The sequence below is a fragment of the Sarcophilus harrisii genome, chromosome 4 (assembly GCF_902635505.1).
Source record: "Sarcophilus harrisii chromosome 4, mSarHar1.11, whole genome shotgun sequence".
Taxonomy (NCBI): domain Eukaryota; kingdom Metazoa; phylum Chordata; class Mammalia; order Dasyuromorphia; family Dasyuridae; genus Sarcophilus; species Sarcophilus harrisii.
This window is the reverse complement of record NC_045429.1, coordinates 278,422,914-278,438,558: the sequence shown is the minus strand read 5'-3', so window position 1 is coordinate 278,438,558 and position 15,645 is coordinate 278,422,914. Positions and strand designations below refer to the sequence as shown.

General features: G+C 37.3%; 1 protein-coding gene across 9 annotated transcripts in view; it reads left to right on the top strand.

Moving 5' to 3' along the window:
- The first annotated feature begins 6,952 nt into the window (after positions 1–6,952).
- CMTR1 (cap methyltransferase 1) overlaps positions 6,953–15,645 on the top strand; it is a 175,434-nt gene continuing 166,741 nt past the window's right edge. For 3 of the 9 annotated variants that reach the window (XR_004233707.1, XR_004233706.1, XM_031964943.1), the window contains exon 1: positions 6,954–7,214. Coding sequence is in view for 6 of the 9 variants with exons in the window: in XM_031964943.1 (XP_031820803.1) it covers positions 7,107–7,214 (108 nt within the window). In the remaining 3 variants the exon portion in view is untranslated. Of the gene's footprint in view, positions 7,215–15,645 lie in introns of all 9 variants that reach the window. The other 6 variants (XM_031964931.1, XM_031964933.1, XM_031964932.1 and 3 more) reach the window with 3 other exon arrangements.

Genomic DNA, 15,645 nt, shown 5'->3' with positions numbered 1-15,645 from the left:
ACTACAAAGGAAAGATACATGAAGACACCCAAACTCCACTCCTTTGTAGAAGTGAAAAGTCTATAGGTGTGATTCATTGCACATATTTCCAAATTTTTTTGGTGATTTTTTTCAATGATCAGTTTTGATGGGATTTTTTAAACCTCTTTTCTTTTTAATATATGGGATGCCTTCCTGGAAGAGGAAAAGAAAAGTTTACTGGAAGAAATTTTAATGATGTAAAAAAAAAAGTCAAAATTTCATTTTGAAAAATAAATACATAACATATACAAAATCATTTCAAGAGAGATAAGGTCAGGAAAGTGTTTTGTTTTGTTTTTTTTCACTTAGTAGAATTTTTTTTTCCAATTACATGTAAAAATAATTTTCAACATTCTTTTTTGGGGGCATGATGCAATTGGATTTGAGTGAGTTGCCCAGGATAACACAGCTTGTAAGTGTTGTGTCTAAGGCCAAAATTAAACTCATCCTTCTGACTTCAGGGCCAGACAACTATCCACTGCTTCATCGAGCTGCCCCAATGTAATTTTTTGTAAGATTTGTAAGATTTCTTCCCCCTCTCTAAGACATGTACAACCATGTTAAATATATTTCCGTATTATTCACATTGTGAAAGAAGAATCAGAACAAAAGGGAAAAAACCATGAGAAAGAAATTTTTTTAAAGTAAAAATTTTTATTCAGATTCCATAGTTCTTTCTCTGGATGTGGAATGGCATTTTCTATCATAAGTCTTTTGGGATTATCTTGGATCATTGTATTGCTAAGAGCTAAGTCTGTCATAGTTGATCATCACACAATGTCACTGTTAAAATGTTCTAATTTTGCTCACTTCACTCAGTGTCAGCATATATAAGCCTTTCCAGATTTTTTGGAAATCTGCTTGCTCTTCTTTTCTTATAGCATAATGGCATTCCATTACATTCATATATCACAACTTGTTTAGCCATTCCCCATTGATGGGCATCCCCTCAATTTCCAGCTCTTTACTACCACAAAAACAATTGCCACACATGTTTTTGTACACATGGGTCCTTTTCCTTTTTTTATGATCTGTTTGAGATACAGACTTTAGTAGAGGTATTGTTAGATTTTGGGCATAGCCAAGAAAGTTCTCAACTCCTATTGAGAGAGGGCCAGAGCTGTGTTTTAAAAGACTTGTAAGAGGTAGAGATGAGGAAGGAGTACATGTGAAAATGTGGAAGGCACATAGCCTGCAGAAAGTCACAGAGTCAAAAATGCCAAAAACACTTGAAATTTTTCCAGTCTCTGCAAATTGAGAATAGGGAGTATGTACATGCACATTTACATACACACAATTTTTCCTCCCTCAGTAGTATTTTATTTTTCCAAATACATTGTAAAGATAGTTTTCAACAATTGTTTTTGTAAAAGTTTTGTGTTCCAAATTTTTCTTCCCCTCTTCCTTCTCATTTCTCACCAGCAAACGATCTTATATAGGTTAAATATGTGCAGTATTTCCATCTTTGTCATATTGTGCAAAAAAAAATCAGATCAAAAGGAAAAAAAAAAGATGAGAAAGAATCAAAAAGATGAAAATGTTATGCTTCAATCTACATTCCATCTCCATGGTTCTCTGAGTGTGATTGGCAATTTCCATCTCATGTCTTCTGGAATTGCCTTGAATCACCAAATAATTGAGAAGTCCATTACACTTTGATCATCACATAATCTTATGATTACTGTATACAGTGTTCTGCTGGTTCTGCTCACTTCATGCATGATCAGTAGGTCTTCATCATCATATAAGTCTTTCCAGGCTTTTTTGAAATCAACCTACTCATCATTTCTTATAGAACAATAATATTCTATTACTTTCATATACCATAACTTATTCAACCATTCCCCAACTGATGGACATCCACTCAATTTCCAGTTCCTTCATGCACACAATTTTATTTAAAAAAAAAAAAAAATCAGGTCTGGGATTTCTTTGCAATAGGGAACTTCCCAGTGTGGAAACTCCCTCTACTGATGGCCTATCAGCAACTCCTCTTTAACTTAGAGAATAGTTTGAGACACTAGAAAGAAAATGACTTGTGTATGATGATCACATGTCAGATCTTGCTGATTTCATGAAAACCCCCCCCAATTACTTCCTTATACTTTTCCCTCTGATGTTTACATACTTAGAAAATGCCTTGCTTTGCAGAAATTTTCAGAAATAATTGTCCATCTTTAGATGAAGCTTTAATGTTTACATTTTTCTCACAATAACATTGTACAATTATTATGATTATTTAATTGGTACATATTATATGCCTATTTAACTGAAGAGGAGACTAATGCCCTAGTAGGTTGGTGTTTACCATTGCTAGAGAGAGAAGGCACCATAGACTCTCTGGTCACTACATGACAAGGGTAAAGTTAACTCAGCTTGGAGACTAGATGCTTCTAGTGGCTTTTGTCATCTGACCCACCCACCCCACCATTATTACCCTCTGTGAAATCAATACAAACTCCATCATCACCAGTGGCCATCATTCCATATCAGGTAAAAAGTTCCATTTGGGTCTCCTCTAATCTTTGTACTTCAGAATTTTTATCTTGCTGAGGCAAAAATCCTTCTTCCCTAATACCTCTCCTTGCACTCTCCTTTCTAACTCAGTTCCTTCCATTCCTATCCCACCCCCAAACATCTTTGCCACTTACAGACATTTCCAAGCCTTCCCCCTCTTCTATAATTCAATAAACTCTCCTGAGATTCATTCAATCTGTCAAGATCATCCTGTCCAAATCTTGTTGCTATGCTGTAGCTTTCTGGTCAATCCTATTTTTCAAGTTCAGTATTTAGACTGAAGTAATCCTCTGAATTCAGAAATATGCTGATAAAATGTTTAATAACCATCTTGTATGGTGGGAAGAGAAAAGAGGAGGGAAAGGAAGGGTATATACAACACACTTTAATCTGCCTAGCTAATATTTTCATCACTTTCTTATCTAGACAACAAAATAGTGATCGAGTGCCGATTTGTAGCTTTAACTGCTTTCTGAGGGGCAGCTACCATGATTGCCACAGTTCCTTACCTTTAAATGAGTTGGAGAAGGAAATGTCAAATTAGTCCAGTATCTTTGCCTAGAAAATCTTAAATGGGGTCATAAAGAGCTGGGCACAACTGAAAAATGACTGAAGTGAAATGAATTTTGAGGTATAAATGCTCACACTGAAAATTTATTAAGAGCAATCAGTGGGGGCCCAAGGTGGCTCCAATGTCTGCATCCCAACCTTTGTCTTTATGCTTTGAGACTTCATTATCATATTAATGCACTTTTGAACTTATGTCTCCGGTTTCATTAGTCTGATTAACTTCCATGATGTCTATCTCCATATCAATGGAAATGTTGTCTCACTGCACTTACCATATTCATCTAAGGCAAAGGTTCTAAATAAGAGTTAGTTATTGGGGTTCATGAATTTACAGAAGAAAAAAATGCATCTTTAATTTCAATATAATTGGCTTTCTTTGTAATCCTATGTATTTTATTTTATTCATTTTAAAATATGATTCAGAGAAGGGGTCCATAGATATCACCAGGCTATAAAATAGGTTCATGATAGATAACACTATATCTTAGGTGATATTGCCCAAAACTTGCAGCCTTCACTCTTTAATTCTGATTTTTGATTGTATTCTCTTATCTTTCCAACACTCCTTATAGCTTCAGTCTTCCTAAAACTATTTTTTGTTCTCACTGCAACCTGGAGGCTTGCCATCCCTGCTTCTTCTGGTCCAGTATCACAAGTCTGGATCTGCTTTCAGGAGACCACTGCTTTCAGACTACAAGGAAACATACATGTCATTGGGCGTAGTCCTCTCCATTTATAGATCAAGAAACCGAGGATCCCCCAAAATTAAGTGATCTGGTCAAAGGCTCCAAAGTTGGCACAGCCATGCCCCTTGTTCTGTCACTGACAATATCTTGCCAAATTCTAGCCCTAGATTATTTCTGTCAACTACTTCTTCCTCCTCCCCTTTCCATCTCCTACTTAAATACTTACAGATAGAATGGAAAAAAATAATGACACCATACTGACCACTCCAGATTTATGCTAACTAGTGTCAACTGGGCCTTTCCTACATCGTAGTAATCCTACTTAACCTACTTAACTTAAATCTTTCCTAACCAACTTCCTCTCTTTCACCGCTGGGAGGGCTCCAAACTTGGTCTCTCACTCCTCCCACATCACCTCCCCATACTTTCTCAGCTGAGGACCTTGCCTTATACTTCACTGGCAAAAAAAGAAGCCTTTTTGTGACCTCCCAGGTCTGTGTATGGCTTGCTGTTTCCAAGCTGTACTTTCCCAGGCATTCTGGCCTGCTCAATCTGCTCTCAGTTTGCAGTAATTCGTGTCTTTCAGACCTGGCACAAACCCCCACTAAAGTCTGCTGAGACCGGGAAGCTTCGGGAGTAGAGATATTGTTATGGGAATGGATCTGCAGGAATGATAAGCCACCTGCCCCAGATAGGAGGAGAGACAATTTATCTGAGAATGTTAGTTTCTCCTTGAACCCAATTTTCACATAGTCCCTTCATACTCAGATTTATCTACTTTTTGTTTTCATTTTGTGTTTCCTTAGCAACATTGTGGTTAGGAAGCATTTAGTGGTACAGTTAATGATAATAAACTACCTCTTCTTTTTACAACTTCACTTTGGAAGAACAAAGTTTCCTTTCTTTCTCTCGATTTTCATGGTCTCAAAGAAAGCCAGAACAGCTGGTCTGACTTCTGGCATTTTCACAGGTTGTGCATTCTGTTCTTTTGAAGAAAGTTACCTCTTCTCTTCCTTTTCATCTCACATCTCTTTAACATTATTCTCTACTATATCCTTCTTTGTTTTAATTTCTAAGGATTGGATGGACCTTCTATTTGCAGGACAAACCCCTCTACATGAATCATTGATTTTATTCCTTCCTGTTTACTCCAGCAGATTGCCTTTAAGATCATCCCCATTCTTGGTCTTTAATGTTCTGTCTTTCCCTATTTGCTGTCCCATTCCATATTTCTTTAGAAACACTAACTTTCCACTGTCTTTAAAAATCCCTCACTATAAGTCCACTATATCTGTATCTTTATCTTTCCTTTTCTCAGCTAAAGTTTATGGGAAAAGTTTTTTACAGGGTCACCAGCCTAGATAGCAGAACAGAAGGAAGCCGTGTGGCCCAGCTTCTTCTGATACTCTTCAGGAAATTAAAAGAAAAATATTAATCTTTTTTTCAAGATTGCAAATTTGACCTACTGGGAAAGTGATCAGGGTAGAACTGTGGAAGGGGGTGGGATGAGCTATGAACAGGGGTGACATTCAGAGCTCCAAGCTAGAGCAGTAATCAGTGTGGCAGGTGCCTGGAACTGACTGTAGACTTAGCCTTAGAGTACTAACATATGGAGTCTCCCAAAGAGTACTAAAGCTACAAGTACTTGGGCAGAAGCACTGGGACAGCCAGAGTTGATCTCAGATTCAATCCCCTGCCCAGGATATTTAGCATTGCAGGAGCCTCCCAGGCCTCTGGTGGCACAGTGGATAGATCTGGAGTCAAGAAGAGTGAGTTAAAATCCCAGTCTCAGAATCTTAATAGTTGTGTGACTTCAGGCAAGTCATTAAATCTCTGCCTTAGTTTCCTCTTCTGGAAAATGGGGATAACAACACCTACCCCGCAGGATTGTTAAGGATATCAAAGATGTTTGTAAAAAGTGCTTGGTTCAGTGCAGGACACCTGGCTCTTTATAAATGTTTATTCCCTTATCCCCTTCCTTTCCTTTTCTAGAAGGGTCAGAATTGTAGACTCAGCCCCCAATGCTTCTAGCTAAGCTAGAAATGCTAGATAGACCAGATTAATGAAAAACAAAACAAAACAAAACAAAAGCATTGAGGGCTTTAAAAAATTAATTTTTTTAATAATATTTAGAGCTATTGTGAAGCCAAGGAAGCCCAAGACACAAACTCAATAAAGGAAAGTAACAGAAAAGTAAACTCCAAAACACCTACAAGTAAATCCTCAGAGTACATTTAGTAACATCAACTTTTCTATGCAGATGACCTTCAGATCTTATCCACGAATTCCAGTTCCACATTACTGCTTGCCTATTGGACATTTTGAACTGAGTGACCTCTAAGCTCTTCAAATTCCAATGGAACCACTATCTTTCCAATCATTCAGGCTAACCCACCAGGATTAATTATCCTGGATAATACATCATCATCGATAGAAATACAGAAGTTTGATGTGAAAGTAAATTCAAAAACTAATAATTTTTTTTAAAAAATATGGAATTTTGAAGGTAAATTTAGGAGGGAGAATGGTTTGCCTTTGGGTCAAATTGATTTTGAGATTGTTAGAGGAATTCTAAAAATTTTTTTTTCATTATTTGAGATTCAGGGCCATTCATTCCTCTTTGCAAATATCTTAATCATCCACCTCACCTGATCCACAATCTATCCCATAGCACGAAAAAATTTACTTAAGACCCATAAACATCCCTTAGATAAAAAAAGTCTGAGGCAGAGTTTTAGCGGTCCCCGACTCCTAGTCAATAATGTGTAAAGCTGCCTATTTGTGAATGTAAACGTAGTTTCTTCTGTGTTAGAATTTATCTCACAAAGTTTATTTCCTTAAAGTTGGGTTAAGAAGCGTATGAAATGATGACTCTAAACTGGACCGATTTAATGACATTAAAAAAAAAAAAGTACGGTTATGAATTTATCTTCTATTTAACTTTTACGACCTACAAGAAGGGCTTTCCCGTAGACGGGACAGCGAGGGGGGAAAGGCGGTGTCGGGGCCGGTGTAAGAGCGGTGTTTTCTCTGGAGTTCCTTTGTGGTCAGGGCGTAGGGGCGGGGACAGAAGGGCCGCGAGCGCCGCTGGAATGGATTGCGGTTGCGCCGGCCGGAAGCGTTGATTGCTTCTGTCTGTTATTTAGACATGGCGGCTTCGGCGGAGGAGGCAGAGATCCCGGTGGGAAGGCAGAGGAGGGGCGGCCGGGCCCAGGGGCCCGGCCGGGGCTCTATCTTGTGCTGACTGACAGCGTGGCCGGGATTAGGTCCGGGACCGGAATCGGCCCTGGGTCTGTGTCGGCCTGACCGGCCATGGGGGATCCCGGTGGCGGCGGCAGCGGCGGCGGCGGCGGCCGGGCCTGGTGCCTGCGGCGAGTGGGAATGAGCGCTGGGTGGCTGCTGCTGGAGGATCGCAGCGAGGTGAGGGGACCGGGCCGGACCGGGGGGGGGGGGGGGGGGGGGGGGAGGCCACCCAGAAGCTAGCACCGCATTTGTGATGAGCCCGGTGTCTGCCTCAGCGTCGGAGGCCTCTCGTGCGGGCCCGGTGGGAGCAGGGACCTGTGTCTCGCCGCAAGAGCCGAGGGTTGGAGAAGCGGGCGGGAAAAACTGCGCTGGAGGGGAAAAGGGCTTTCGGGGAGAGAGCCCCGAGTGGGATTTTAGGAGGAACCTCTTCCTCCCCCATTTGCCCCCTAGCCCCCGCCCATTTTAGAACCACGAGTCAATAAACACTCGTTAAGCGCTCGCAGACTTAATGGTGACAACGAGCAAACAACTACTTGCTACCGGGTGGAAGGGAAATTGACCGACGCTAGAATTAAAGCGTTTGGGGGGAGGACTCCTGTAGAAAATGGAGTTTAGCTGGGAGAATTCCAGGCTTGGTGGAGAGCCGGCGGAAATGGCCCAGCGTCAGGAGAGTGCTGCATCTTATGCGTGGTGTGGGCGTGTGGGCGGCCTGGAAGTGATAGTCTTTGGAATTTTCCGGGGGGGAGGGGAGGGGAGCAAGGTCATGGGATCGGACCTATCCTTGGGAAGACCGCATTGACGACCGAGTGGAAGATAGACTGAAAGGAGAGAGACTTGTTGGAGAAAGATCAGTGAGCAGGCTCTTGCCAGGTGTGAGATGGTGAGAAACTGTACCGTAACAGCGTCACAGGAAAGGGAGAAATTGGAAAAATGTTGCAGAAGTGAAATCGCCATTGGCCCAGATACCTCTGACATTTCTGAAATTGACGCTTCTGCTTACTAAATATTACTCTTGATCACGTTGCTTCTCATGAGCTTGACCCCAGCAATTAAGTTCATTTTTACCGCCTTGTTTGATAAATTGTCTCATCCGTTGGCACCTTCCTTACCTCACTGAACTCAGTACCTCACTTCTCAAATTCCTTCTCTTTGGTTCCGGATAAAAGGACATCATTCAAACTGCTTACCAATAACCTCTTAAGTATTTAAATCTGATGGCCTTTTTTAGTCTTCTTCCTCTTAAGAATTTTCACCTTTGACACAGTCAACCATCTCTTTTCTTGGATACTCCTTTATTCTCTTTTTTCCTTTACTATGCCCCTTTTCCTCTTTCTATCTGAGTCTTTGAGTGCTGGTAGCCTTTTAGATTACTTTCCTGTTCTGGCTACCCTCAACTACCCTTGGTGATCTCATAAATATAACTTGATAATTCAGAATTTTGTTTCTGCAAAAACTCTCTTATCTGCATAAGAAACTCCTTGAGGAAACACCCTCAGCCAGTGCAAGTGAATAGGCACTAAGAGGTGATTTGTCCTGTTCACCCAACCATCATTTGGAAGACTGAGAAGGAAATTGAAACCAGATCTTAGGAGATTCCCAAGCCCATTCATTTCTTATCCATTGTTCTAATGAATTCAAACTAATTTTTTGGGGGGAGGGGGGGTAAACTACTCTTAGCAAAAGGGCATTTTTGAGCACCCCTGTATTTTTATATTTACAAATTATATGCACACCATAGTATACACATTATTAAAAATAAGACATCAAAAATGAGATAGATGAAATAATTTTAAAATTTTTATTTAGCAGTACATTTTGTTAAACAGATTGTTATAGAATATAGGTTCAGTGTATTTTTGATACTTCATTTTAATGGTTAGCATCGTTGAAAGAGATAACTCTTATAAAGATATTGTAGGTCCAGATGTCAGAAATGCTTCATTGGTTGTGTTTAGAAAATCGTGATACACAATTTCCAAACTCAGCCACCAAAATTATTTATGGTTTTTAACATTCCTCTTCCCTGGTATCAATTCTTATAAATTATTCAAAAGATACTACTTTTTTTTTTTTTTAAACAAATGTACTGGAAACCTATTGGAATTTTAATTTGTTAGATTTTTTTAAAAGGTTAAAAAATTCTATATTGGCAACTTTTAAGTGTACAGATAAGTTTCTTTCATTTATTTATTTATTTAATAGCCTTTTATTTACAGGTTATATGCATGGGTAACTTTACAGCATTAACAATTGCCAAATCTCTTGTTCCAATTTTTCACCTCTTACCCTCCACCCCCTCCCCCAGATGGCAGGATGACCAGTAGATGTTAAATACATTAAAATATAAATTAGATACACAATAAGTATACATGACCAAACCGTTATTTTGCTGTACAAAAAGAATCAGACTCTGAAATATTGTACAATTAGCTTGTGAAGGAAATCAAAAATGCAGGTGGGTATAAATATAGGGATTGGGAGTTCAATGTAATGGTTTTTAGTCATCACCCAGAGTTCTTTCTCTGGGCGGAGCTGGTTCAGCTCATTACTGCTCCATTGGAAATAATTTGGTTGATCTCCTTGCTGAGGATGGCCAGGTCCATACAGATAAGTTTCTATGTCTTTCTAACATAATGGCTTCACAATATCATTAATATCTTAAAGCACACTACACACTTAGGATGAAGTTCCTCATTAATAAAAGAGCATATAAAGCCACATTTAAAACTTTTTCTTAATCATAAGTTGGTAGATTTAGAACTAAGTTGGACAGTTAACAAGTCCAACCCCCTCCTTTTACAGATAAGAAAACTGAGGTTCAGAGAAATTAAGTAGATCATATAACTAGTAAATGTCTGTGGAGGAATAATTTTTGGGGTGCTGTGTTTTATCATCTCACATTACATTATCTTTTTTATCTTGTAAAGTGGTTGATGAAATGTTTATAGCAGGAAAAGCGCACTGCTAGTTTAGTTTCTTTTATTTACTAGTGCCTCAAAACCATTTATAAAGATTAGTTTAGTTAAAAATAGATAACAATATATAAATCCACTTAACCAGAGACATTAAAATATGTTTTACCTTGTAATATTGCAAAAAGTGAAAAAAAAAAAGTTGTGGAGTTCTTCCCTCAGAATTCCTGGCATACCATGTTCAATTCTTATATTAAATATTGATAAAACTTTATTTTTTTAGATAGTCAATAGTCAAATATTTTTTCCCATTCCTCAGTCAATCTCTGTGCATCTACTTTGGAGTCTTCATATGAAACATTCAATTTTAATTTCATGAGGATCATAAAACTATAGATTTGGAAGCAGCTAGGTGGTGCAGTGGATAGAGCACCAGCCCTGAAGTCAGGAAGACCAGAATTCAAATCTGCCCTCAAAACACAACACTTCCTAGCTGTGTGATCCTGGGCAAGTCACTTAACCCCAATTGCCTCAGCCAAAAAAAAAAAACCCAAACCTATAGATTTGGAGCTGGAAAGGATTTTAGACATCATTCCAAACAACCCCTTCGTTTTAGAGATGAGAAAACAAAGGCCCAAAAGGGTTAAAATGCCCGTAGAGGTAGTTGATATCTGAATAAATATTCAGAACTTTGAGTCTCAATCCCTAGTCCAATGCTCTATCCACTATACCCTGAACTCTCCCCCCAACTCCTTTTCTTTGCTAAATATCTCCATCTGGATGTACCATAAGTATCTTGAATTTACTGTATTTGAAACAACTCATCTTTTCAAGCTTCTCTCTACTCACAATACCACTATCTTGATTTATACCTATATCAGTGCTTTCTATTTGTAAAAATCCTGATTAGGCTCTCTGTTTTAGTTTTCTCCTCTTAATTCATTGAGCACAGCTTACAAAATAAATCTTTTAGGTACAGTTTTTATTTTTATTTTTTTTTAAATTTATTTATTTATTTATTTATTTTTTTATACATGACCAAAACATTATTTTGCTGTACAAAAAGAATCAGACTCTGAATTATTGTACAATTAGCTTGTGAAGGAAATCAAAAATGCAGGTGGGCATAAATATAGGGATTGGGAATTCAATGTAATGGTTTTTAGTCATCTCTCAGAGTTCTTTCTCTGAGCATAGCTGATTCAGTTCATTACTGCTCCATTGGAAATGATTTGGTTGATCTCATTGCTAAGGATGGCCTGATCCATCAGAACTGGTCATCATCTAGTATTGTTGTAGAAGTATATAATGATCTCCTGGTCCTGCTCATTTCACTCAGCATCAGTTCGTGTAAGTCTCTCCAGGCCTTTCTGAAATCATCCTGTTGGTCATTTCTTACAGAACAGTAATATTCCATAATTTTCATATTAGGTACAGTTTTTACCATATCACTCCCTACTCTAAAACATTTACTGGTTCTGTATTGTATTTAAGATAAAATGCAAGTTCTCATCCTGGCAAGTAAGGCCATCTATGACCCTTATTTCATATTATTTCCATTTATCTACTCTATGTTGCAATCAAAATGAACTATTACTGGCTGTTCTTCAAACTGAACATTATCTTCTGACCCACTGTGCATTTATACAAGTCCAGAATGTAATTGGCTCTTATTTTTTTCCTTTAGGCCTCTTTCAGAAGCCATTCTCATGAAATCTTACTTTCCTTTGCCAAGTACATATTGTCATTGCTCCTTTACATTTACTCATCTGTATACATGTTCATTCTTAATATATTGTGAACTTCTAGGCAGATTTTGTCTTTTCTATTGTCTATTAATCTCTGATACCTGATAAGAGTGCTTTTGTACTTAGAATTTGAATTGAGACTACTCCTGCAGGACTTTACATGCTAGCCAGTTTATGAGATATAAATATGAATAAGATACACATCTTTATTATGAAATTGATTAGTTAAATGTGTATTGATAACTATAGTTGGGGGTGGAATGGGATTAAGAAATGTGGTTATGCTAATTGTAGCTGAGTAAGCAATGCTTCATAAAGAAAGAAGTGAGATGTGAAAATGGATGGACAGGAGAAAATATCCCAACCTAAAGATGATTGGTAACTGAGGATGGAACAAGATGAAGCTGGGCGATCAGGTATTGTGAGCTAAGAGAGAAATATGGTTTGAAAGAAGAAAAGATGTTGGGGAGAGATAGATCAGTTAAGGAATAAATGTCAGTACTTTGGAAGAAAATACATAAGACAAGATTCCTATTCTCAGGCAGCTTAAAATCTAGATGGAAATGCTAATGTTATATATAAAAAGGCCAGGGAAAGGGAAGAAATAGATACATGCACTGGATAAAGGTTAAAAGAGTTGAAGAGATGGCAAAAAGGGTTAGTTGAAGTGAGGCTGTTAGAAGATGATAGTTTAAAACTTGTATAAAGTTAGTGAAATAAAGTTAAGAAGAAATGAATGGGGAATTTTTTTTTTTATAATGTTAAATATCTCTGATAAAAATCTGATAGCTAAGCAAAATTTAAGCCAGGTACCCCCTCAGTACATGAGAATTTGAAGCTTATAAACTTATTTTCAAAAAATGAAATGCAAATGATTAATAATCACAAACAAATATGCCACTAATAATAGAAATGCAAATTCAAACAACTGAGGTTTTACTTTGAGCCCACCAAATAGGCAAAGATGATAAAAAGGTAGAAATTGTCAATGTTAGAAAGGCACTATAATACACTGTAGCTGAAGCTTGAGAATTGGACTAAGTGTTCTTGAAAACAATTCTGAATTATGTTAGGAAAAATTAATATAATGATGCCAATATTAGGCATATTCTTGAAAGTCAAAGACATATGTTAATACTTATCTGGTTTATTACATTTTTAAAATTTAATAAAAAGGGAAAGATCCTAGATATAGTAAAATGTTCATTGTGAATTTCTTATGATAGTTCACAAATAGGGAATGTCTGAACAACAAATGTGATATATGAATGTAGGATAATGTGATAATGCAATAAAAAAGACAAATATGAGGAATTTGGGAAGACTTGAATGGATTAATGCAGAGTGGAGAAAGAATCAGAAAAAATGCATATAATAATGTAAATGAAAACAAAACAACTCTAAAGATAACCAACAGCTAATTATTTGCAAGATTCCTATCTTGGAAAAGATAATATTAACACTCCAAGAAGTTATATATTTTCCTCCTCCTGGTACTAAAGGACTGGGCATGGAATATTGTCTTTGTTGTCAGATTCCACATGGCTTTTCAGTTGGTTTTGCTTAACTGCTCTTTTTTTTTTTTTTTAAAGTAAGCATAAAGGTATAAAGGATATATGACTAGTGTGAAAAACAAAAGGCATCAATTAAACTCATTTTTAAAAAATCTACTTTTCTTCCACTTCTCTTTTTTCCTCAAATTGAGTGGTATTTTGGGCACTAAATTTTATATATTAGGGCTACTTTGTTGGAAAGCTGGTTATTATATTACTTTGATATCTGATAACAAGGGAAAGAATATTAGATTTGGAGTCAGTTTTACCGAAACTGAATAACATTAATAATAAGCATATTAAGCACTTACTATATGACAAATAATGTGCTAAGTACTGGGGATACAAAGGCACAAGACAGTCTTTATTCTCGAAGAACTTTTAATCGGATGGGAGAGACTACATAAAATAACTTTGTACAAACAATTGTAGATAGGTTAAACTGGAGATAATTAATAAAGACTACATTTGAATGAATGGGTATCAGGAAAAGTTTCCTGGAAGTGGGATTTTACCTGGTACTTAAGGGCAATCAGTGATAGAGAATCAGTGATGAGGAGAACAACATTTTATGTGTGGAGGACAGCCAGTGAAAATGACCAGAAATAGGAAATAGAATGTCTTGTTGGAAAGTGGATAGGAGGTCAATGTCCCTGGGTTGCAGAATACATACATAGTTAGGAGAAGGTATAAGATGACTAGAAGTGTGGGGGATGGGTGTGATTGTATGAAGAACTTTGAATGCCAAACAGAATGTTGTATTTGATCCTGTAGGTGACAGGGAGCTACTAGAGTTTAATTAGAAAAGTGACATAGCACATTAGTGCTCAAGGAAGATCACTTTGACAACTGAATGAAGGATAGGCTGCAGTAGAGAAAGACTCATGGGAGGAGGCCAATCAGCAGAGTGTTACAGTCGTCTAGGAATGAGATAATTAAACACTTGCAGTGTACCATATTGGTGGCAGTATCAGAAAAGAAAAGGGGGATATATACGAGAAATAAAATTTCTCATTATAAAGGTAAAATCAACAGGATTTGAGAGAAGATTGAATAAGGGCCAGGGGAGACTGAGAGGAATATTAAGCCTTTAATAGATTGAGGCACTTTAAAAATATCAAATTTGAGTCTTAACAGCAATCTTGTAGTATGGGTGACATTATTATCCCCATTTTTACAGTTGAGGAAATGGAGGCAGAGGTTTAATGATTTGACTATAGATACATAGGGAGTAAGTGTCTAAGATAAAATTTGAACTGGGGCTCTCCTGACTCCAGGCCACTTACATAAATAGTTGGAAATGACAACTAAATTTTTAATCTTGGAGCCTGAAAGGATAGCAGTATCTTTGATAATAATAAGAAAGTTAGAAAGGGTTCAGGGAAGAGAAAGATAATGAGTTCAGTTTTGGATATATCGAGTTTAAAATGTTTATTAGATACCAGTTTGAGATTAAGTCCATTAAGTATTTGGATATATGAGTCTGGAGGTCAGGAGAGTAGAATAGGATAAATAGATCTGAGAATCCTCAGCACAGAGATATTAACTGAATCCATGAAAGCTTGGTTATGAGATAACCAAGTGAAATATTATAGAGGTTGAAGCAGATGAAAATAGAGTTCTCTGAGATTGGGGTCATCCAGCAAAGGAGACTGGAACAAACGACTCAGGTAGGTAGATAGGAGGAGAATTAGAACAGAGTAGTATCATGAAAACCTAGAGCAAAGAGAGAATGAAGGAGAAGAGAATGTTCAATGTCAAAAATTGCAGAGAGATTATATAATCCAAGAAAGCTGAGGATTGAAAAAAGCCCATTAGATTTGGCAGTTAAGAGTTCATTGGTAACATTAAAGAAAACAGTTTCAGTTAAATGATAAAATTGATTGATAAAGATTTAAGAAGAGAGAGGAAATGCGGTTTCCTTTTAGATTTAAGAAGAGAGAGGAAGCACTGATTATAAATGACCCACTCAAGGGGGTTTAGCCATAAAATGAAAAAATATCTAGAATGATAGGAGAGATATAGATCAAGTGAGGGGTTTTTGAGGATAGGAGAGACTTGGGAATATTTGTAGGCAATAATCAACTAGCCAGTCTACTGCAAGAAATTGAAGATATGTGAGAGTGGGTTAATAAAAAGGACCTGGATTCAAAACTTTGCTCTGTGTTGCCCCCTGTTTTACTTTGGTCAACTTATGTCATCTCTCTGGACCTTTGTCTTTTCATCTAAAAGAGTGGGATAGGATAAGGGATTTGTACTAGACAATCCTTTCCAATTCTAAAAATATCCATTTGTGGTGCATATTGATTTTTTTCTTTTGAAAACTGTTTATTTTTAAAACATGCATGGGTAAATTTTGAACATTGACCTTGCAAAAACTTCTCTTCCAACTTTT